The following is a 26,638-nucleotide window of genomic DNA, read 5'->3' as shown; positions in this document are numbered from 1 at the left end:
TTATGTAATATTTTATCTAATAAATTTGTAGAGACACATACATTTTAAATAAACCTGTTTCAATGAATTGATTATTGCATTGGTTTCCTTTCTTTTCATCGGTGAAACTAAATATGTCTATGCAATATTAATGAATGAGACATTAATGAAAAGTCATACATAATTCGTTTTCCGGTGAAATTTGTTTTTAAACGTAGAGGCTTTTCTTAGAGTATTAATTCTTATGAAATTAGTTAAACACATTGAATTTATTATATCCTTGGCCTGAAAATATTTAATATTTCATATATTAAACAATTACGACATGAAAACAGATTGTAAGAATGTATTTATCACATAATGGATATAAATTTATAAATTGTTATGAAAAATTTCATTTATTTACGGAAGGTATTTAAGCATATTTTGACAAGATTATAAGTATGTCATTACGTTACGCCACGACGTATGCATCATGTGGAATGTAATGGTGTACGTTATGGGTCAATACTAAAACTGAATTAATATACTTGATTTGATTACTGTATTGTGTTTGATGATTATCTCCACCAACCATCAGTGGATGATGTTCATATTTGTTTTTCACGATGTGAAATCTAGAAGCGTGCGTTTTTAGTTTTCACACTTTAGCAATGATGTTTTAAATAATAATCATGGCAACCAATTTCAGGTATAAAAATAACAAACTGATTCATGTATAGTAGCATACCGCTTTGGCAGATAAACACCACGCGATAAATTTGTGATTATCTAAGATTTATCCAGATTTATGTTGATGTTTATAACAAGAAATCTCAACGGTAGTCTGTATACTGTTAAACAACACATATGCATGTACATACTCATTTTTGAAATGGTATCAGCCTAATAATTGTAAAATCTTTCAAAAAGCAAGTAGAGGATGCAAAAGTATCAGTGGAAGAAGCGGGATGTGTTTCCATCTATGAAATCTGCCGAAAATAAAGATTTTTCCGTTCTTCCAGGCTTATAATTTATATAAAAACAAGGCAAAAGTCATGCAAATCCTATGTCGAGCCTGCTTATTTAGTACATAATCCCAGAATGTAATACAAATCATTTTTTGGTGTCCTAACAAAGGTGATAACGGTGAATACACCCTTAACATTTATGATCATGCACGCAACAGTGTCTAAAAATCTGTTAGATATAAAACCAAAGCAAAAGAAAATATTCAAAGGAATATGAAAATCACATATAAGTATCTTCTAGCTATTTGTAAGGGGGCCGCGGTAGCACAGTTGATACAAAGTTGGACTCAAAATGAAAGGGTTTTCGTGTGTTCCAGAGAAATGCACTTAGCTCCCATTTTCCATACCGCATGCCATGAGTGCCAGGGGCAGAATATCACCCCAGCTTTTCTGATCTTCGGTCACTAGGGTAGCTAGGATTTTCTCTACAGTCTGATTAGAACGTTCTACCATTCCATCTGACTGTGGGTGAAGAGGCGTAGTCCGCGTTTTATCTACCCGTATAAAAGTACACATCGTCCTCAACAAATCTGACTAAAGTTCCTTGATTTGTATGAATGTGCATCGGAACACAGAAGCTAGTCATGAACTGATCCACCAAACCTTTTTCAACAGTCTCTGCCTCATGGTATGGCAATGCGAAGGCTTCCACGCATTTTGTGAAATAGTTCTGGTACTTATTTCCATGATTTGACACAACAGAGGGCCGCAAATTCTCTAAGGCGATTAGTTCCATTGGTGCACCAACATTATACATTTTCGTGGAAGCTCCGTTAGCTTTATATGGCCTCTTCCGTGCTGAACACTGGTCACAACTAGGAAACCAGTCCTTAACATTTCACCATACAACAAGCCAGTATAATCGCTCCTGTACTCTTGAAAGAGTCTTGTTCACTCCAAGGTGACCAGCAGTAACGGCGTCATGTAAGTTTGCAAGAACATCTTCCCAGCTACCATTGGGACTTCTAGCTACAAAGAAATGCGATTGCCCGTCTCATCTTCCCACCTACGGTAGAAAACTCCATCCCGGAGTTCCAACCTGTACCGCTGAGAACATAATGAACTACCTGCTGTATTACCTATTGATATTTGATGCCATTTTGAGCACTCTTCAAATTTTCAGGCATCTAATTGTGTATCACGTGTCATTTTCTTCTCTGCGATTCATCCTCAGGTCTCCTGCAGAAATTCATGCAATTCATGAGGACTCTTCCTTGCGCCCTTCTTCCATACAGTCTCTTAGAACCTCGCAAGGAAAACATGTGCACTCTTTACTGGAGTTTTGTAACGTACTCCTATCTTTAAGTTCAACATTTTCGCAATATGAACAATCCACACAAGGCCTTCGTGAGAGACTATAAGCCTTTTGGTGTGTCACAGTCCCACAGTAAACGATTTCAAATTTATGTGCCAGAAGAGTTTTTATGCAACGTGTGAGTTGCTCTTCGATCTCACTAAAGTTTGTCAGCCATCGTAATGAACTATGGTCGGGACGAATGATAAATTCCCTACCGTAAAAATCGCAGCGAAATTGCTTGATAGCAGTGACAACCGCAATGAGTTCCTTACGCGTGACGCAATATCTCCTGTCTGCGATACCCAGCGTCCGGCTCTATTAGGCTATATACTTTTCATGTCCATTTTGATTATGGGAGAGCACTGCACTGATTGAACAGTTACTTGCATCAGTATCCAAAGTGAAGTTCGAACCAGATGCGACGGTGTAAGCCAGCATTGGCGTCTAAAACAACTTGGATTTTGGAGTTTGGAATGTCCCTCATCTGCATCATTGGATTCAAATTGACAATTGTGTTTTGTCAATATTTTAAATGCCTTGTAATCTCATTAAATCCTCCAATAATGTTCATTGGTACGAACACAGGCATATAATAATAATAATAATAATAATAATACTTCTACTACTACTACTACTACTACTACTACTAATATTAATAATAATAATAATGAGGACTTTGTTTATCGACTAATCTTTAGAAGCTCTAAGCGCTTTACAACATTAGACAACACCTATAAGATAAAAAACATATAATGATATGATTACAAAAACAAACACAATGAAATTAGAAAACATTAATAAAAGACATGCAGAAAATATTTAAGGTAGGAAAGATTATTAAGTCTTTATGTTTGTTCTTGCACTCGAAATAAGTGAGTTTTGAGAGCCCTCTTGAATGTGATCACTTTGTCTTTGTGTCTAAGTTCAGTGGGCAATTATTCCACGTTGCTGGGCCCCATGAAGCTCCTCACCTCTTTATTGTTTATAGGAGTAGGCTAGTTATGTGAGCGTTTGATCTTATCGGGATCTATTTGGACGCCATCTTAAAATACAGCATGCCCCATATATGAAACACTCTTCTGGAACAAACGACACTTTCTTATACTTAGTTTCAAGCAAGAATGTAGCAGTCTCTCGAAAACGTCTTGCAGACACTGTCAGACGTTTACAAATCTGCGCCGAGCACAATGACATCGTTCAAATAAACCAGACATATCTTCCACCTGATTGGACTCGACCCATCAAATGTTCAAAAATAGCACTTCATTTAGCTGTCTATAATCGACCCATCTTTCTATTTCATTTTTTTTTACGGAGTAGCACGCCAGGATTCAGCTGAAATTATTTACAGAGTTGCGAAATCTTTATTTATGGAATCGATGCATTAATAGTTTGAATTTTATGAAAATATGTACTTTGTACAGGATTACCGACTACACAGCAAGAAAGAAGAACGAAAACCAATAATTGTGAAATTCCCTTAATTTGACGACAGGCAAGAAGTGGTGACCATGGCCAACAATTTTGGGAATTGTCTTAGAGTGATTACATCCTGTTATGAAAAGGCTAGATGCGATTTGGCAAAGAAAGGATATATTTTAACAAACCCACACAGTAGGTCAGGATTGAAAACAAGAATCAGGGAAAAGGACATGTCCCTTATCCTAGAAACAAGAAAAACAACACCACTCCATGGGAGTAGAAAAAGGAATCAGTTTCAAATTACTCAAAATAACGTAATATATTAGGAATGAAAAATGAACTATGAATGAAAATATTGATAAATCTTTCATGTTGGAGTCAATAGTCATATGTTGCTTTTATCAGCTAATCGAGCAAATATTGTTTTCAGAAAATCTGGATTTCTCGAACTGCTTGAGAAATACTTATTAATCAGAAAATTAATTTCGTACGAATATAAAATAGGAGTGCACGCTACAGGATAAAATGATATCAAGTTGATACTGGTACAGGGTCTTCTCTAGAACTAAACACTAGATATTCGGAACATAGCTTAATTATTCATGCAAAAAGAGTAAATTGCAATATGATATTCAATCATTGTTTCTATTATTTCATGCTATTAGCTCGTACCTCGTCCCCCGAATCCTGAGTCATGAAACTCCATCTTATTATTTGTATCATATTGTGTGTAACAGTACTGAAGATTATAATGCGCTATGAATACAATGTTTATTTGTTTGCGTGTTCTGTATATTGAACATGTTGTCGACATAAGAATAGAGATATTAACTCTAACTTTTGTAAGTGCCAGGTGGAGTCTTATTCAATATTGTAAATTGAGATGTACTCTTATAAATATTCAATGAGAAGTGATTTCCTTTGTTTGATTTAAGGGATTTGTGTATTTTCAATAATACAAACAGATGCTAATAGGACTTACCCCATTATTCAACTGCCCGTGTGTTTACATTTTTTTTGCGATGTTAGGCATTTGGTAAATATCTGATCACATTATCAACTGTATCATCATTTACCAATTTTGTTGTTCCTAGTTTAATGTCTGTTTCAAGCGGGCACAATGTCTTTATGATATGCATATTTGAATTTGCTAGGGCTCTGCTATTAACATATGTCATAACATACTACAAAAGTCTGGAATATAGTTTGTCTATGTTTGCTTGGCATGCAAGGATTTTATGTATATTGTATCAGGTTGCATATTATTAACATAGATGAATTACACTGAGGAGAATTAACGTTGGTAAAGTATCAGTTTGAAAGTTTAAAACTTTCACATATAATATATACGATATTCTTGTAAATTGACACTATATGGTGCTATCTCTCTCACTCCAAAATCTTTGGGTTTTTTCTCGCTCTTACAATAATATTTCTCGAGATTAGTTTGTAATTTGTTTCAGCATGATTCAGTATGTATTTACATAGCTTATACTCACATTTAGCATCGGCATCTTTGCTATAAAAACAACCTAAATAGTTTTTCTTTTTTAACTTTATGTTTTATTTCCAGCACCACATAATGTACTTAGAAAAATTATTCCGTAATATGTGTACTGTTTTAAGTTTGTATTATGTTTCTTGCATGGGAACATCAATTGTGATAGATAAATGAATCATGTAAGCAATGTTCAACTTTTGAGATTAGTTCCTTGTACAGATAATGATGTCAAATTATGGCATGTATTACAACAAACTAAAATAGACGCAGTTAGGATTTTCTGTCCTTTCAAATAGCATCACAGAAATATACATGTTTATATGTAACTGTGAAGTTATCTCATTTCCTCCAGACAATTCTACTTATTTAACGTTTGTTTTAAGCATGCACTACCTGGATATCAAACGTATGTGTTGTTTTCAGCATGATTTAATATTTTTGTTTTTGCATTGAAGCATTCTATAGTCCAGCTCTTTTCAGGTGAACCAGATATTCGGATATTTAAATGGTTTCATTAGCTAACCGAGTACTGGATACAATATTTATTACCCTAAATACATAATAATAAAATGACAGTACAGTGCAGATGGCAGAACTATCCAAGAAATTAAGATTGTCACCTTTTCGTTTAATACTGTTTGTACATAATGTTCTCTCTACTGTTTTCCTTTGTCCATTTGAAATATAGTGTTTCCCCCACAATTGGAGGACAGGAGGACACATTATCCATATCCTTGGGATCCTGGGTGCAGAACGGCATAGTCTATCATGCGGATAATCTCCCATAATCTAGCTTGTGGGAGCAGTTCCCATAGTCTAGCTTGGGGACCAGTTCCCATTGTCTAAATTGAGGGATCACTTCTTATAGTCTAGATTGTGGATCAGTTCTTATAATCCGACTCACATACAACCTTATTTAAATATTTACCAGACTATCACTTCCCATATGACTGTGAGTAGCTTGATAGAGAGATACTGATTAAGTCTGACATGTCAGAAAGGTTAGCGATTAACCCCAAACTACTGTCAACCTTGTCACGATGTGTTTACAGTATTGTTTCCGTAATAGGCCCTAGGGACAACATAACACCATATTCCACAGTTTGGCATTGAACGTATGATAAAATATATTTTTATACACTTGAGTCAAAATGTTGTTAATTGGAGCGGTGCATAGTTCAGAAGGTATCAGCAGATCACTTCAGACACACAATATGTATTAACGATACACATTTAAATGTTTATCTGTAAATTAATGTTGTGTTTGCTTATGTCAAGCCACAGTGTATTACAATGTTCAACATTGGTCAGTTTGATGACATGTTTGGCATCAGCAAAATAGGATTAAAAATTAAGCGGTTTTTGTCTCAAATAAGAAATAGCAAGCAAACTATAGAAGTAAACTTGATGTTAAAGTGAGAAACAATGAGGATATGCTTTGATAGTTTCACTGTTGGTGGTGCCAACAGATGCAAAACTAAGCTGTGTAGCTGTGCACAGACACCATTTTCAGTGCCTTTCATGTATATGATCAACTGATTTATGTTGACAACAGATATGTTAGGGATTTATTACATTCCGCTGGCATTAAGCGCAGCAGTTATTGCTAGCACAGGCGCTTCTTAAATCAGTCCTTGATTATTTCTTGCGTCAGAATCGAGGCGCATACTGCATTTAGAAAAAGTCGATATTGCGAAGTCAAGATAATAAGTCCATACGCAAATATACCTACGTTAGGTCTACAAATATTATAAATCAAATTAGGAGTTGTAATGGTGGCACAGAATTAAATATGTCGGATCTCATTAAAGAATTCAGAATCGTGGGTAAAATCGTACTCGAACCAAGCTCCATGTGCGTTGGCAGATAGGTAATAATTTATGCCATAAAAAATCAGTACCGTAGCTTTCAAAATAAAAGCATAGACACTGAAATTACTATACTTAAGCATACTACAGTTAGAAATAAAAATTCGATGCAACGTGAATTTTAAAGTTGTCTAAAGTATTTACTTTTCTTCACAAAATCATATAACTACCCTTTTTTACCAAGTTTATTATAGTTTTCTCTTGGTACGCGTTTTTGTTTTTCAAGTATGATAACGATCTCTGCATAAAAAACAAGGTGTTCCAGATTTTCTTTTGATGGCTGATAAATTATTTTGAGAGCGTCTTTGACAAACTTGTATGCGCTATTTACTGGCCTGATTTCTTCCATATTCTTATCTATAAAAAATTATACTTTACCGTTGTATGCACGCTCGTGTGCTGCCATTATTCATTCTGAGCCATAATTATACAAATAATTCAAATAAAAGGGAAGTAAACTTTCTGTGCTTTAGTCGAGGAGAGAAAACTATTGTGTCAACTAAGGGAGTCAACTTTGATCTATTTATACAGGGGTGTTCCACATACGGTTGTAAGTTGAAGTTGTTTGCATTTGGAACATACAGTGGAGAGAATATTGGCTTACCTCTATAATACCTTTATGTCCCGTGGATTCAATTTCTTACATCGTTTTTAATTGTTGAGATAGTGCATGGTCTGAACGCATTGCTAATCTAAATATCTGCCCCAATATCCTCGAATAACCATCCTGACAAGTCCAAAGTACACTAAATTTAGCAGGTATTAAAATAGGGAAAGCATGTTTGTGAGAGTAGGCAACACTAGCTTCGGAAATTGCGATGCATACATCACAAAACATATATAAAGTAAAAATAAGTTAAAGGTTTGTATTGTTACAATTTATCTTTGAATTCCAGTAAGTAAAAACGACGTAGCGTATCAGGCAGTTTTGTGACAGGTGCATATCTGAAGTAGGGTTAGGTTGTATTCTCTACAACTCAAATTACATCCATCAATCACACACCAACATACAAGGAAATACTTGTTCTTTTGAAAATACCTTAGATATATAAGGTATTTTCTTATTAGCCAGGTTAACGGGTCAGGAAAACCTTGGAAATTGTTTTTCTTTGAAAAGTAAGCCCTATGCAAAATACGAAACTAAAGACAACCACCGTGATCATCATCTGCCATATTTATTGTGTAATTAAGAATGGATAGGGAAAGACGCGATTTGGACTCACTTGCATAGTTTTTATAAGAGCGTCTACTCATATTTTTTACAGTTTTGATAACAGAATGATCAGACAAAAATGTATTGTCTTTCTGATGGTGAGCGTGTATCCCGACATCATCATTAACAATCTCGTGGAATATTATCATAGTCTGTGGTCTTAGGTTATGCGATGAAATCATATGTGCTCTTATAAACTGACGCAAGTGAGCCAGAACTCTCATTTTCCAATGCTACGAATATTTCATAGGAGTAATTTAACAAAACGCAAGAGTGAATCTAATGACCAATATTAAAGCCGAAGAACATTTAAAAGGCATTCAAAAGTGAATGAATGGACCGTGTAAGAAAAACTTTTGGAATCCAGAATCCGTATATTTTTGTCATTGCATAAAATGGTTTAGAACATTACTGATCAACTATGAGAGTAATGCATAACAAAGGGTTGTTACTAAAAACGAAACTGAGACTATTGTAAATATCTGGCACTCACTGAATAAATATTGACCACCTCACTCAGTATTTTGTTTTAAAATATGAATTTTTTTTAACATAATTTATCAATTTAAGTTAAATGGTTTTAAATTGGATGAATACAGTATTTTTCTAATCATAATATATATATATATATATATATATATATATATATATATATATATATATATATATATATATATATATATATATATATATATATATATATATATATATATATATTTCTGGGGACAGCAACCTGTATAAAACGTAGGTTTTAGCCTCGTCTAATAAGCACAACCAACGCAAATGTTTCGTTTACCAGGAGATTTCATGAAGTAACTCATGATAAAGCGCAACCCTCCAAAACAAACAGATAAGGAATACAATTTGTGCTATTGTTTCAGGTAATGAGCTTGCAAAGCGAAATAGTATTAAGTGTGGATAAGCAGAAGGGGAAATCACCAAGCAAGAACAGTGAATGTGTTGACATGACATAATGGTTCTGATTGAGGATTATATGAAAAAGGGTTTGACGGTTGTTGACAATTGCTAGAGGTGAGGTTGTTAATAGGGAAATGGGTGAACGCATGAATAGGTTGAAAAGAAGCTATTATATACTGTACTGAAGGCATTCAGATAAAAGGAAAATAAATCCAGAAGAAGAAAGAAAGCTTGACATACATTATTTACATTTTCATAGTGGTACGTGTTTAGGCTAGAATAAACAGTAACACAAGAAAGAGTGAAAACAACAAGTTTTGAGAAATATAATAATTTATTTCCCTGGAAAAATACTGTAAAAATGAAAGAAAAAAAATAATACGAACTTACGGTTTTAAGAAACAAATCCAAAAACAATCCAAGAATAATCCATGAAAATTTGTTTAGAAGTCCTAATAATAAAATGTTCTAATGAATTCAAGTTCTAGACGAATCCAAGATGGAAGGCGATGACGAATGCTGTATCCTGGTCAATGTTGTGTACAGTAAATAATCCTCCGATTTTGGAAATCCAAATAAAAATTTTAAGAAATATCTTTGTTCAGGAATTCTGTCTGAGCACAAAATATTTCCAGAGAAACGAATTAATATTTTAGGATCCGAAAAATTAAAATAAAACTCAAAAACTCAAAACTGGTCACAACAGAAGAAAACAACTTGGCATCAAGTGTTTAAAAGCCCAAACTGCCCGATCTCTCTCTAAACATCACTATTAACACTATGCAGTGCGCACTTTTGGAAATGCCTATTTGCGAAATAGAGGATCACATGATGATGCTTACATATAAAAATCACTTAACCTATTGATTTCCTTGATAAGAACCAATCATTTTACTCCGAGAATAAAAGTTGTTTACTTGACCCTCAATCAAGACCAGGAACTAAGTCAAAAATATAAACAGTATTTCTATTAGTAGGCATTCATGGAAAGATTCAGGTCAAACTAAACTTTCTGGAAAATATCAAAGTGTTATTAAACAAAATTACATTACACTGACATGTAAAGAAAATAAGAAGATTCCAAAATCCGCAAACAATCAAACCAAATCAAACACAAATTAAATCAAATATACGTAACAATAGAAATCTTCATGAAACAGCCCTACTAATTTTTGAGTGAGCAATTAAAAGTTTGTAATATTGCTTATACATTGATTTTTCCGGTTTTGTACTTATGGAAGAAAAGAAAAAAAGGAAAACAAGCAAATAAACTAAAAACAAACGATTCTTCCAGTTACATGGAACTTTACTCCACAGCTGCAGAAGAACACGTGGTCCGTCTGTGCACTTTTGTAATTATGCAGGACGTATAAAGACTGCTAAGGAATCGAACAATTGTCCAAAGTAGAAGTCATTCCTGGAACATACGTTAGTACTTGTTTATAATACTTGCTGTGCGTTATGTGTAACCTATCTCTTTCACAGAGATATCCATTGTGTATTGCACATGTCGTCAACGCTTCCAGCAACAGTGTTGTCGCGTGGACAAAAACTTGTTTCTTATTTGATGCAATCTCTTTCTTGTACCAACTTGTCCACTGTTCTGGAGTCCACATACCATGAAATTTAAATGGATTTATGAACTTTATCTTGGCTGCAATGCAATATAATTTTTGAATTACAGTATACTACGCCGTAGAAATATGAGATAAGAGAGGATATAACAGCAGTTAGGCTAAGTTCGTTAAGGCACAACACTTGGACAATGTTGCATACACTGGTCTATTTTGCGAGTCTCTGTATTACAATCCAAGGATTTATTTTAGTACAAGATACCCCGAGAAATGTTGTAAAAATTCTTGCAGTCGACAATGGTGGCCGATGGGGAGATTGGCATGGTCCACAGTTCTGTGCTGAAGGAAGTTTCGCCGTTGGGTACACTATGAAAGTATGCATTTTAAATATTTATTGATATTCTTCTTATGACTGGAAGCATTAATGAGAACAGACCACTTTAACCCCATATCACAGGAGATCAGCGGGTTTTAATCTAATACTATAAATGTTTTTGTCCTTTGTGGTATTTTGGATGATTGTTTTGCCTCTATGGTCTGAAACTAAGTAACAGAAAAAGTAGTCTGATAAATCAACCCCACAAATCTGTATTGATATCGATGGACGATATGCGGATATGATGTCATCTGTTTATTAAAGTGTGCAATTTTCCTGCACTCGAATCTCTTCTGAACACATTTGCGTGCTGTTTAGACACTTAGCAATATTTGGTAATAGCCGTATCTAGCGCGAAATTCAAAATGGCAACATTACAGAAGGTTGTGCTATTCCTTGTATATTTACAAGTCGTCAGACATAGGATTTGATCCGGAAATATTATGTGCATAACTCCAAAAGCTCCATTCAGCCGACGGCAGCCCAGGAGCTGCGAGAAATACCAGTAAGTGTATAAAATGTACACTGGTGTGCGCAGACAAGATTATCTGCAGGATTTTACAGGTTTCAGATGAATAGGTGAGATAATAATAATAATAATAATAATAATAATAATAATAATAATAATAATAATAATGAGGACTTTGTATAGCTAGTCCCTAACACTGTTATACCATTGAGAACACGTTTGAATTGATACTCTGCGCTTGGTAGCTTGGGCATGTTTGTCAAGCAATAAACGCAGGCAGTTATCCAGTTGTTCTTCTTTAGGAGGTAAGCAAGTTGTTAGGTTGGCTTGGATGTCGTGCATTAGTTTGGTTCTATTTATCATTCGGAGGTTTCTCTTAGTAGCAGATATAGGTGGAGGGAGGGTTAGGGACTGATACGTCAAGATGGCATATAATGCAGAGATGATCTGATGCAAGGTCATGATATACCAGGGAGGACCGTAGAATGTTATCATCAGGTCTATGAAGAATCCAGTCTAAAATGTGACCATGTTTATGTGTGGGTTGGTTAATTGACTGTTTGAGGCTGAAAACATTAATGGAATTTATGAGTTTTGATGTATTTGGGTTTCCGGGACAGTCAAAGTGAAAGTTGAAATCTTCAAGAATAATCGGTTTGCCACCTATCGAATTTCAATAGTCCAGGAGATTCGGAAACTGCTCCAAAAAGAGAGAGTGAGACAGCTTGTTTTTTCTACTAGGAGGAGGGCGGTATAGGCAGAAAAAATGGACTGGCCTTTGCCCAAGTGTGAGTGTGGTTTGGACTAGTTCAAACGATGTGTGGTCGAAACTGAATTTTGTGGTGTGGTTAAGACGTTTGATCATGGAGTTCTCTGTGATGACAACAATTCCACCTCCTCGAGAATTACGGGGGAACGACTTGATGGACTAACCAGTAGGAGTTGGATCCCCACACATGGGCTCATTGCCTGATGTTTTAAGTCATGTTTCTGTCAGGAAAAGAACGTCAATATTTTGGTCCTTGATAATATTAACTATTAACTATATCAGACGCCAGCCAATATCATTACAGGTGTGGGGCTGATTTCTTGGTCTTCACAAAAAGCGAAGACTAAAAAGGTTCGTAACATTGAACAAACCATTTATTTGGAAAGATTACAAAGTGAAAACTTGAAAACAACTTACAGTTTTGTGAATGAAATCCCAAAAAGTCCTAAAAGTTCTATCACTGGTCCAAAAGTATATATTGTTCCTAATGTATTCCAGTGGTGTTCCTAATTAAGGCGAATTTTGAAATTATGTATATGCTAGTAGACGCGAATGTGATAAGACGTCAACAGTCTTTATGTATCTCAATGATATAATCCAAAATGTCTTTGAAGTAGTTCACAGTAATTCCAAAATATTAAGTCCTAAAATCTGAGAACTTTGTAATTCTGATGAATACTTAAAATAAAAAATACTTAAATAAAATTTAAACAAAACTAAATGGCTGTCTCCATTGCAGATGTTTAAGATTTGAATGAAACATTATGTTTCTTACTACAGTATATAAAAATTTAAGACACAATTTCAGAACCAGGATGAGTGTGTGTGTTTGTGTGATTTGGATGTTTAACGTAGCTTTAAATATTTTACAGTCATATTGCTACGATGTCTGCAGTGTGACAGTTTATAGTGATGTCTAGCACTGGGGCATCATGCCGTAGACATGTAGCATCATGTCCCACCCAGTCATATTATCCTAACACCAGACCGACCAGTCCTAACACTAACCCCTTAACGCTGAGCGCCCTAAGCGAGGCAGCTGCTAGTACCATTTTGTAAGTCTTGGGTATGACTCGACAGGGGATCTAACCCACGACCTCCCGCATCCGAGGCGGACTAGCTAACCACTAGACCGCCGGAGCGGTACCAGGATGAGAGTCATACGTTTATTGCCAGAACTTTTCAACTAGTAAACAAGATCAGGATCTTTAACAGCCAACTGATCCGAAGTCAGGTGACCTAGTTCAAATCCCATCACAATCATCATCAAGATCACTTCTACACCTTTCAGCAAGAACGCTTGGTATCCCATCGTTAACGCGCAAGTTAAAAGCGCGTCGACTAATGCGCTCCTACAAAAGCGCGCACCGACAAAAGCGCGCAAGACAAAATCACGCAAGACAAAAGCGCACACGACATAAATTAAAAAAGTTAATGTCAAATAAATAAGGAAATATTCGCTGTTTAAAAAAAATGTTTAATAGTATTAATCTGAGTTTCAGTGTATCATTTCTATCACTGTTCAAAATGCAACGTTATGTGGATAATCAAGACAAACAAACAAGGCAAAACAATTATAGAGATTAATATGATTTTCTTTTCATTATGTCTATCATTTTTCAAATTGCAACGATGACTGATCACAGGAAACAGTGATTCAAACTATTACTTTATTTCTACTCAATATTAAGAGTGTACACACTTTGATGTCTGCTCACTGGAAATAGTGATTCAAACTATTAGTTTTTTTTCTCCATCGAAATTGGACATTTATCAATCGAAATCATAATAAGATTACAGGCTTATAGTTTATGCTGCGCGCTTTCGACAGCGCGCATTTGATGGGCATATTTCGCTGCGCGCTTTTGTCGGCGCGCATTTGTCGGCGCGCTTTTCACCTGCGAGCTAAGGACGGGCTGCCAGAAAGCCTACATAACCATGTTTATCTGAATTAAAAGTGCAACCCACTATCATGAATCTATGTAATGTGGTTACCAGATGACCCTTACAATCTACATCATAAGTAAAAGATGAAACACATAATATAGATTTAGATAACAAGAATGGTATTGGACTGAATTTTTAGTGTAGAATACACACGCAGGATTTGTTATCATACCTCACATGATTTTAGTTGTACCTAAGATGGCGTAAAAATAGTGTTTTAATTCCGACTCGATATTCTGACTGATATAAGGTCATCATGATTATCTGCTGTTTAATCCTCGGTTTAAATTTCAGAATGAAAGCTATCAATTATTATCTAACTACACATCTGAGTTTACAAACATCGGTTAAAAGTTACAGGAGCGTTCTAAATATAAAAAATTGCAATGGATTTTATTGTGCTCTTACGTTGTATATGTGTCAATGCTACCCCATTTTGCTATCAATTACATTTGTCTGATCCAGGAAAGTGAATAAATAATAATGTGTATTTATTTGAGATAAGGAAATGCCACGCCAACTGTCCTACAACTGAGAGTTATAGAAGATGTAGGGTGTCTGAAAGATAGCTGGGTGATCAATTTTGATAACTACCATATGTAAACACAGCAAGTACCTCGTGTGTTGTCTCGGTGTACCATTTACACACTACCTTGCAAGACCGTGAACGGCATAGCAAACACACATGGCGACATATCTTAGGTTGTTTTCATGTATCTGAATGCATTGAACTGAAAATGATCATCCATTTAATTCACTGGGTTACATTTACATCCACCCTCCCGGACATAAATCATCTTATTGTATTGGGGTTTATTTATGTATTCATTTAGTGTCAAATGCCATTTAATTTTATATTATCCAGGTAGAAAATACATCCTATATACGTCGTAGTTTATTATTATGCATATAATTAATCTGTAGTATATAAATCACATAATCTGGCTCAGTGATGTTAAGGTTTCAGCACCCTAACCTTTTAAGTTTACCCCGAACGTCGACCCTCACCCCTAACCGCTGACCTCTATCCTCGGTCACATACCTCAGAATTGTATGTGAAACCTGGCTCTCTAAACACTTCCAACTGTTATAAGAAACTCTTGCTCATTATCCGAAATAAACATGTCTCTGGGAACGTTTGCTTGTTTTATACAAGAAACTCGTCAAATTACCCTCCCCCTACATTCTCAGAGAGAAACCTGGTTCACTAACCCCAAACGTTTTATTAGAAATCTGGCTCAGTAGTAGTAAGACTTTGTTGATGATAAAACTCTAGCTCAGTGACCGTAAGATTATTTATTACAAAGTCTTTGTCTGACGCACCGGTTCCGGGTCACCTACACCAAAAGCATAACATAGCACCCTATCATCTCCCCTCTATACATTTGTCTACACAGTTAACAATCAAAATGTCTATATTATCGAATACACATCTACAATAAACAAAGAAACAACCTAACAACCGAGAAAAGGACGTAGCACACCTAACTCTTACCCTGTAGTCAGTTTTTGTGTACATGCTGATAAAGAAATAACATATCTATAAACGAAATAAAGATATATTATACAGAAGAAGCCTATCTTACATACAGGCCACACAATGTTATCAACATTACGCCTTTAAAATTGTTGATCGATTAAACTATGTAGTACTGTGTGCAACAACAGGATGTTGAATGAGTTGTAGGAATTTATAATTTGGAAGAGGGTTAATAAGACCAAAACGTAGGTTTTGTATGTACTATCAGATAGGAAAACTCCTGTCTGAATGATAAGCAACATTACAATGGCAACGCATTCAGTTGAACAGATCTCAATGCGGATCTGGATAATTGCAAATGTATTTCAAATAACTTTAATATCCAACATCGATAAAAGGAAGGAATTAGCCAATGTTCCTGCGGCATCTAGTGTAAAGCAATAAGCCCGTTACAAAGATATTGCATTAATAATATTGAAACGAACAAGTTTATAAACCAAATATATGACCTATTGGGGAATAGGGGACGGTTTGTTCAGTCCGAATATGCGTTTAATAGCACTCATTAAATACAAGAAGAAGAAATATGTTTGCCTCTTCGAGTTATAGCGGAGTAACAGAAAAGGAGTATTAGATAACATGTGATATCTAGTTTTGGTGGCCATGGACAAAATAGAAAATATATTACATATCAAAATAGTTGATTAATTTAAATATATGTGAACGTACTGTTGACACAGATGAAAACGTTACAAGAAGATTTAAACGATACGATTTTATATTTGATGTGTGATAGAATGATGTTCATCAATCTATATATCTGTTATATATGTCTATGTCTCTACTGTATTGATCTCTACCTATGGTAGCGCGTATTCAGGTCAGACCCTTTCAACATTGTTGCCAATTTCCAGTACCGTGACGTCACCCTACCTGTTCCATTCCTATTGTCATTATACAAAAATCTAACCAATCTGCAACTTTTCCTTGACTCTATAGTGGCCCAGGGTAGATGTTGACGCTATAGTGTCGGGACACCTTTTTGACTGGATTTCCCATTGCGGCTATAAATTTTGACGCTATATCGCCTGGACACCTTTTTGACTGGATTTTCCATTGATGCTATATCACTCCCTCTGCGCAAATAACGATATTGAGGAGTTTTATGCACTTAGCTCATTGTTTTTGTGCTAATATTTCAGTCAAATGCAACGGGATTTCGATGGAGTAAATTCTTTATCTAGTTTGACAGTTGCCGTATACGAGATTTATGGTGTTTGCTTGAAATTCGTATTCGACTAGACTCAAGCACCTCGTCCAATATGAATGCACACTGCCTCCATAATTTCGTATGCGATCAATAAGAAGCAATATGATTGATAGTACGCACGCTTTGACCTTTACCTGGAGAGCTAAATGCATACTGATTGTATTAACAGATGTAATGAAGCTATGAAATAATTAAAGCCCGCATAAAGGAACTCATCTACGTACTCTTTCATTCCGTTTGAATTTATAGGTTTTAAGATGTAGCATAAATTATCATGTTACTTTGACACAACTTCCACTGGTAGGACTATCAGTTATTTATTCCTGAATATCCCATCCTGCCGCACAACCGCTTTCCGCTACATAATGAATGAATTTAATTGTTGTACCTTCAGTGACATCTACAAACCCTGATATGTAGCTCAGTCTCATGCATTGGACTAGGGGATAAAGCGTAGAAGCACTTGTTCTATACAAGTATTTATGAAAGGGCTTACTCCTAAATAATGGCTGAGGCGAAACATGAGTCCTATATTAATGCAATATCGTCTGATAAATTTGATGCTGTGTATATAATTAACCAATAAAATCTTACATTTTGAAACTATTAATTTCCAACAATAATTCCTGTGTCGGTATTTTCTGATCCCGTCAATTTTGAATGACGCAAAATCTCGTGCAAATATTGACAACTCTTCACGCCCTTCACCTTTTTCTTTTTTTGAATCAAGTGGGAAAAGGAATAAAAATAAGCATTACAGCATTTGTTAGATCCGTGTCCCAAGTAATGGCGAATGAATCTAATGTTTTAAACTAATTGCAAATTATCTTTACATATATAGCTCACTCTGGAATGTAAACAAGAATCACGAGTTTCTTTATCTCTTTACCAGATCAAACAGCGTAATTGCATCCATACCAATTAAAGATTTTGTTTCAAGTTAGTTTCTTTACTAGTTTTACTTTTTATATTTGAAAATTTAAACAACATTCTCTTTTCTCTTTCATTAGCTCTTTTTTCTTACAATTCGTTGATCCATCTGCCCATTTCGTCCTATTCGTCTGTAGATTTCTCTCCACCTTGATAGAATCTATATTCCATTAGATAATATTCTTTTACCGCCTTCGTACATGTTCGTCTGCATATCTCTCTCTCTCTCTCTAAAAGTTTGTAGGAATATTATCCTAGAAAAATCTTCACTATCCGCATGAGGTGATATTTTGACAGGTTACGGTGCATGTTCTTCCAACCCTCACAATTAGCGCATAAAGTTACTGACAACCTGGAAATCACCATTCTCTCTCTGTCTCTGTCTCTCTGTCCCTCTCTCTCTCTCTCTTTCATTACTACATCTGCTTCTTCTTCAACGACTACTACTGCTACAAATCGAACAACGTCTGTATAACATTGTAGATGCTACTATTACTGCTGCTACTACTATTACTGCTACTACAGCTTCTTTAATGTGTTTACTGCTACGAAAAGTCTACACCTACTAACCAGTATGTTGTATGAGGGACAAATATACAGGTGTCTACTTTACAACATTCCCATATTTACTAGTCAACGAAAGAAGTAGGGATATGCACAAGCTGTACTTAGGAACACACAAATATACAATCACTCAAGAATCTGTGAGGCATAAATGTGCATTGAAATCACGCACATATATGTGCTGATTAAAACAAAAAAGACCTTGGTCGACAAGACACTTTTATAAATTTGCTTCACCGTTCTAGTGATGGCGTTAACTCATCCTCAACGCTGTAGTTCCTAGTTCCTACCAGGTAGAAATATACGTCGACACCCTTTCAGACCTCATAAAAACGTTTAGAAAAAAAATAAAAACGAAAAGACAAACAACTCTCAGATAAATGGAGGTGTTTGATTCCTGACTGAGAAACAAAAGGAAAACAAAAAGATGCATCAAAATTTTTGCGAATGTTCCAAGTCAGAACTCGATGTGTTTGCTATGCCACCAACCAGGTTGACATTGCAAGAATCCCAATGGGAGGAATTTCATCCCTTGTTGTCTTTGACTAACTCAGCCTCAATCTAATTTGAAATCAAAGGACAAACCGAGGATTACATCGATCTGAACAACAATTGCTCGTACATGAATGTAAGTTATAATTCTCTAAGTGACAAACACTAATCCAAGGGAAGATACCAGAGTAGCTCTCATCAACAATTATATGCATTTGTTGTTCAGCGAAGTGGATTTATACTTTCCAAGAACAGTTACCCAGAGTTTGCTCCATGGCATCGTCAGCTTTGCGGCCTTGAACGGAGTCATCAATGAAAATCCTTTCAAGTTCAACACTTAGAAGATAGAAGTCTTTCTAGATGACCAAACTATGTGTACCATATCCTTTGAATCTTTGAATCTAACCTTGCCCAATAAAAAAATACCCGAGCTCTTGCTTGATACTATTTGGTACTAAAAGGAACCACAACATTTCGTACGTTGAATGTGAAGGTGAACATTCTTTGTAGGGATTTCATATCACTCCAGACCAAAGCAGTGACGAGGGTCATTTCCACCCTATAAAGTCAGACTAAGTACGTATGGAACATCAGTTAGCAGTAGCTCAGGGAAGCATAGTTAACGCCATCTTGCATACAGAACTTGAAAATGCTCTGGAAATCAATTATTTGCTATAAATGATCCTAGAATAGTAGAAAAAAAAAAGAATACACGAGCAAGCTATGGATGGGGGATCGAGATGCTCTGATAAAAACGCCACTATTAGAATCACAGACCACATGTAAACAAGACGACAAAACTACAGATCTTATTATATTTGCACAATCGTTACATGGTGTATAGCAAATATACCGATGTTCCATTTCGCCAAGAAAACTTAGCTTGATAGCACTCATTACATATAAATGCTGCCATTTAGATAGTGTAATTTACTTTATATGTAACTGCGACAGCATTTAGAGTGATATACAATATAAATTACTTTAATGAAACAGTACTTTTGTCCGACTAATAATTATTCAAAGATTTTTTCATCCTTTTCAGTATATCAGTTTATAATTTTGCCATTCATGTTTATAACATTATATAATTTTCGCAACCTTGAATACATATTGCTTAGAGAGATAATTTCTCTTCGTAAAAGTCAGGTCCCTCAATAGCCTGTCCGTTTTAGTCTTATAATGAATACATTGTAGTGTCATCTAATATTATTTTTCGGATCATAAAAGTTTATTCCGGCGAAATTAGATATAAAGCTTTTAGCAAAGTTAGACCTATATTTTGATATATTCTATCTATGGTTTTTATATTTGTGCGTTCAATAGTCATTGTTGTAAGATTGCAAAATGAGTTAACTATACTTCTTAAATGTTAGCAGGCTTACCGCTTCTATTGGCGACATGTCTGTAGATCGATGATATGATCTATTGACTCTAACAATACGGTTTTGTAATATATCTATCCATTTTATGGTTTCATTTTGAGTAATGCACTTCGATTTCTGGTCTCAAGAGTTCGATTAGACCTTTCTAAAGATGCTTTGTTATGAAAGCGATTGTACAAATATTGAATAATTTCTTTCTCTGATAAAATGGGCCATATGCACTGACCTTTTATCATGTGTCCTTTGGTTAATAACAAGTGTGATTTTCTCTTTCTGCTTATATAATTTGGGATGTCAGTAATGGTTTTAATATTGACTTTAAAGATCCTCGGTCAAAGTTTGCACACATAATTGATGTCCACTGGCCTAGTGTAAAGGATGGATGTATGAGTGAATATTATATGTTGTGGTAAAGGTCGGATTAATATATGGCCCACGAGCTGTATTTAGACTATTTTGTTTAATAGCAACCCGTTTTATTCAAAATTTGTTTTCTTTCAGATAGAATCCGATCAAGGTGGCGATGATGATACAGCTCTAAATTCAATCCTTCTTCGTTGCGAATCTGTAAAGGGGTCTCACTTTGCAGGTGACGTAGGATCAGGGCAGGGAGCCTGGGGTGATTGGACGGGGTGGTCACGATGCAACAATACGGCTGGGATACAAGACTTCCTCACTGCGTTTTCACTTCAAGTCGAATCATATCAGGCATGCAAACGGATCATACTCTTACTTATATATGAAGGAACCACTGAAATGTTCTGAATATTGATGCTAATTTAAATTCATCTGAAACATGTTCCGCTCTAATAATATGACATTTATAGTTTTGATCCCCATATCCAGATATACAGCTCACTTTTCTCTCCAATAAATGTTGCACGGTAATAGTAATTGCCTTATTTTCACATGCACTCCGTATTGGAAGTTTTTTAAATATAACACTATCGTCGGTGCATTGTTTGAGAAACAAGTAACGGTATCACCAAATGTGATGGTAGCTATCATATAATATAGTGCACTCCATTCTCTGTGATTTATTTCGTATTTAGGAAATCATAATCTTGAATATTATTGACATTCTTCTATTGTTCACGTGGTCTACAGCCAAGAACATGATCTTCAGACAACAATGTACCTTACCATTTGTTTATTTATAAAGAAAGCAGACGAAACCAGGTATATTGTAACGATGATTCTGCTGAGAAACTGCAATGGAAAGAAGAAAAGAAAAAACACCCTTAAAGTTTATATTTCTTCCGAAATTTACGAACATAATTAGGCATGATTTAGGTCAGGAAGCGCGCCTGAACCTATTTTATACGTAATGCACTTTCTGCAAGGATGTATTCGGTGAATATTTTCGTGATTCTAATAAAATCTACTCGTTTTTTTTGATGTTTTAACGTTAAAGTGATTTGCCTGGTTAATAAGTAGCTTTCGAACTACTGCCGAATTCGCCCAAACCGATTTGTATTGATTTCTTTGCGAGTCGTCTTTGTATAAAGACAATTTATGTGTTGACCACTAAACTACATCCAGATTTGGATGTAATTAACAATATCATACAGTCTTATAAGGAATAGAAAAGTTGTCAACGGATCATGCGTGCGTGGGCGCGCGTGTATGTGCGTGAGTGAGAAAGGTATAAAAAAACGTCAAAAATGTTTCTTTGAATATAAATTTTTATTTATTTATTTATTTAATTTTAATCTGTTTAATTCAGATACATGTTTTAGCTATTTTATTTTGGATTAGGGACCTCATACTGACGATACGATGGCAAATTACGTGAAGTTCATGTGTCGAGATCTTAAGGCTAGCAGAAACCTGTACGAGCTGGCCTACCCTCCTGGACGGGGACACTGGGGTTCCTACTGTGGATGGAGCGAGATCTGTCCCATAAACTCTGCCATTTGTGGCATACAGACGCGTATAGAGAAGCCTCAAGGTCATGAAGACGACTCAGCCCTCAATGATGTCAAGTTTTTTTGCTGTACATGAAACCTGCTTTGAAACAAAAAGTTTGTTTTTTATCAACCAAAACATTAGATTGCATCTATTATGTATATCAATCACTGCTGTTAGAAAAAAAGGTTCTGAATTTGGTTCATAAGATCAATAAAGCGTATGACAGGAGCAATGTTGTTTCAATCTGTCGATGTAAACAAATTTTTTTTGGCACACATTCTTCTAAAACTTTTTTTAACTTGACCACTGTTTTATTTAGAATGATTCAAATTGGTTTTACTTACTTTATCAACAGTTTTATCTTCCTTTGAATACTTCCTTTACGAACATCTTAAAAATTATTTCATTGCACTTTGTGCTTGAAATATTTGCTGAACGTCACTTATGTTATCTAAGTAAAAGCACTGTTTATGTTATTTCATGCACTGATTATCTTGACGTGATTAATATCGAGGACCTATTTATGACTGGCAAGATCTGTTTGGAATTTTGTGTAGCTACTTTCAAAATCTCTCAGCCTAACTGATGTATATTAATTTTATTCTGCAAGAAATCTGAGCTTCCACTGTACCATGTTTAAAGCTGCCGACTTTATTGTAATTATCTTTACTTTATCAGAGACTAAGTGCTGAAAACGAGAATAGGTATTACTCTCTACCTTAAGACAGTCATGGCTACCATTAAGTATATAATCATGGCCACTTTGATCTTTACCTGTCCTAGATCTATACATCTCTGTATGTTTAGATCAGCAATATATGAAGTTCATAGATCAATTTTGATTGATGATAAACTTCAATATCTGATATTTATCCTAAATGGCCGAATGCAAATAATACTACTAGATAACACCTGTATCGAAAGAGCAGTGAACCTTGCATTGTCGTCTGATATTATTCTGGGTGTCTCAATATATATCTAATTACAAACAACATATAAAAGCGATTCCAACGAATCTCTACGAAGGGATCCATCTTCTTTAACAGTTTGCTCATAATAGGTAATCTTGGTACAGGTAACTGGTAACTCTTTCATATTGAACCTCCTATTTTTCTCAGCGAGTTCATCGAATATCCGCAGTACTTCTTCAAGACATCTAATCAGAACCCAAAGTTCAAAATCGCAAACGGATGGATTGTATTGTCCATAAATAGACTACAAGTTAATCTTTCCAAGCGATTTTTATTAGGACCATATATTGAACCTTCGATTTCTTGGAACCAGCTTGTCAACTTTCTTCAAACATGTTCTGCTGACCTAATCGATTCATAACTATAACATTCTAGAGAAGGGTTAAAATCAAACTTTTTTGCATTGATTAAATAGTCTAACATATATAAAGATTTTGTCCTTTCTGCACGCATGATGAAGTCGGCCATAACCTAGAATACGGTCTAAGTGGATCCATAATTACAAATAAAGTGCAAATACCTAAATTGTTCACATAATATGGTATATGTATGCAGCAAGTAGCACAGTATTAATCGATTATAGGCTACCTGACCGTGTTAGCCAGTTTCAACTGGTCAGTCAGTCTCATCAGTTAAAATTCGACCATCAATAATTTATTTATTTTGAAAGCTCTCGGCCACCTATTATAGGAGACGTTTGTTCTTTACAAGAACCTTTGAACTTCATTATGGGTCACTGGCCTTCAAATGTTTATAAAAACATTATAGGCCAGTGGCGTTTAAATTTAGCTGTAAAAAGAAAAGGGGCTCTTGCCTTCATAATGTTACATAACTAAAGAACCTCGGCTACCGACGCTACATGCCTTAAAATGTATGAGAAACATCTGGACCACCTACCTTTAAATGCTAATGAGAAAAACACGGGCTACTGATGCTCAATATCTAAATAGAACATCTGGGCAAAATGTCGCCAATATGTCTTTCATAACAACAGTACCACCGGCCAAGGGTGACCAAGCCAAAAATAAAAGATAAAAGCATCGCCTACCACCCCTATCCCCACCTGAATTGAATTCCCCACTATTGAATTCGACAACCAACAGAATACATTTAACTAAACTTGAATTAATTTATAATAGCTTTAATATTAAAGTACACTATAAGTGGAGATATGATAGTAAGAAGAAACTACCTCTTATTGATAATGGGCTTGTAGAGCAGACACTGTCGATCCAGGCTACCTGTACTACCTGCTGAGCTGCTTGCTTGCAAACGATACTATGGTTAAAGAGCTGAAATAGTTTAATAATGAAAAAAGTATCGTGATGAAATTAAAACAAGGGAATACTCAAGGAAGCAGCGGGATAGACTCTTTTATTCTATATAACAACATATTAAGAAGCAAAGGAATAGTGCTACAAAATCAGAGTAATAGATCGTATATGATTTCTTCTTTAGGTGCTCAAGTGCAAAGAAGGAGAAGTTGTGCGCAGTCGGTTTCTACTGTTCGAGACACCGAAAAAATGTTATTTGAATATCTTAATTTAGATGAAGAACGTTATAATTCAGATGAAAACATTACCATAAGATTTCAAAACACATATTACATATTCAGAATGTATTCCATTCTTATCAGTTGTAGTGAAGTCGTATATTTCCTGCCCAGTGATATCACAATGTAAATATATAGTAGGTTATACAAATAATTTACTAAAGCCATTACAATTATTTAAACTGGGAATAAATCTTGATGCATATATATATCCGGTATTAACTGTTTAGTATAAAGACATCGCGGATTATTAGACTTGTATAATCTATATAGACATGTTTAATATGCTAAGCAAGAATGATAATGTAGCTCATGTAACAAATAAACAGGTAATTTTGTCTCTAACTGTTTAGTATAAAGACAACACAGTTTTAGGCTTATGCAATCTATATAGACAAGTATACTGTGCTAAGCAAGAATGATAGTGTAGCTCATTTAACAAACAAACAAGTATTTTTGTCTCTAATTGCTGAAACTGGTGCAATTAATATTTTGAAACAAATTAACTGAATTAACTGGCTAGTTAATACCTTAGTTAATCTCTCATGCATTTTGGTACTACAAATAAATCTTTTAGAACAATTCTAGATAAAAGGCTAGTTAAATGGCATTAATTTTTTTAAATTAAGTATTTGTTCTCGCCGATGTTAAAGGCTGAATCATTACACTATACACTATCAATATCAGTTATATATATATATATATATATATATATATATATATATATATATATATATATATATATATATATATATATATATATATATATATATATATATATATATATATATATATATATATATATATATATATATATATATATATATATATATGACCTGGATAAATCCTCGACAAGGAATATTCAAGAGCATATTCCTTGTGGAGAAGCGTATAAAGTTTTCTCTGCTGCTGATAAGCGTTTATCAAAATCAATAAAGATTTATCGTAGAGCTAACACTGCTGTCTGGTTTCTGAGAAATCTAATGAACGAAATTGATTTTATATTGATGCTACTCGACAAGACAGCAGCATTGAAATCGCTGATAATAAAACAAAAAGCTGACTTTACTGCAGCAAAAGTCACTTTCGTGAACCGGAGCTTGATCAAGATCGAATAAAATATCATTGTCACATGACTGAAAGGTATGGAGGTCAAGCACATTACAAACGTAATTTAAAATATACCGCACGAGATTTCCTTCCTGTTGTGTGTCATGATATCAGAGGATATGATTCTGATATTATAGTTGAAGAGTTCGACATTAAGAATATAATAAGCCGCATTAAAATTAAGAACAACGAGAAAATAAAATGTATTCCTAATAACACTGAAAAGTACATGCCTGTGACACTAGGTAAGATAAGATTTATTGATAGTTTGCAGTTTATAGTAGCATGGCTGGTCGAAGTAGTAAAAGGCTGCGGTTAAGTTCGATAATTTGACTGAACATTTCGGTGACAAGTCAAGCTTGTTAACAAGAAAAGGAATCTTTCTCTATGAGTATCTTGATGAGTGGGATAAATTTGATGAAACAAGTTTACCTGACAAGGATAAGTTTTATTCTCGGTTAAATCTTGAGACATTTACTGATGCTGATTATGCTCATGCTAAATCGATATAGGACTCGTTCAGATGAAACAACTTCGGTGATTATCATGACTTGTATCTTATCACGGATGTTTGTTGCTTGCAGACATATTTGAAAATTTCATAAATGTCAGTGCTGATAATTAAGGCTT

General features: G+C 34.9%; 1 protein-coding gene across 1 annotated transcript; it reads left to right on the top strand.

The window, feature by feature from the left end:
• The first annotated feature begins 10,938 nt into the window (after positions 1–10,938).
• LOC149786228 (vitelline membrane outer layer protein 1-like) lies at positions 10,939–22,603 on the top strand. Its single transcript, XM_089978160.1, has 3 exons — positions 10,939–11,156; positions 20,966–21,172; positions 22,223–22,603. The coding sequence occupies exons 1-3, from the start codon at positions 10,974–10,976 to the stop codon at positions 22,466–22,468; spliced, it is 636 nt and encodes a 211-aa protein (XP_089834286.1). The 5' UTR covers positions 10,939–10,973; the 3' UTR covers positions 22,469–22,603.
• The last annotated feature ends 4,035 nt before the right edge of the window (positions 22,604–26,638 follow it).

The sequence above is a fragment of the Sinohyriopsis cumingii genome, chromosome 12 (assembly GCF_028554795.1).
Source record: "Sinohyriopsis cumingii isolate HCF-2022 chromosome 12, ASM2855479v2, whole genome shotgun sequence".
Taxonomy (NCBI): domain Eukaryota; kingdom Metazoa; phylum Mollusca; class Bivalvia; order Unionida; family Unionidae; genus Sinohyriopsis; species Sinohyriopsis cumingii.
Note: the sequence above shows the minus strand (reverse complement) of the source record. Positions and strands in the feature narration are given on the sequence as shown.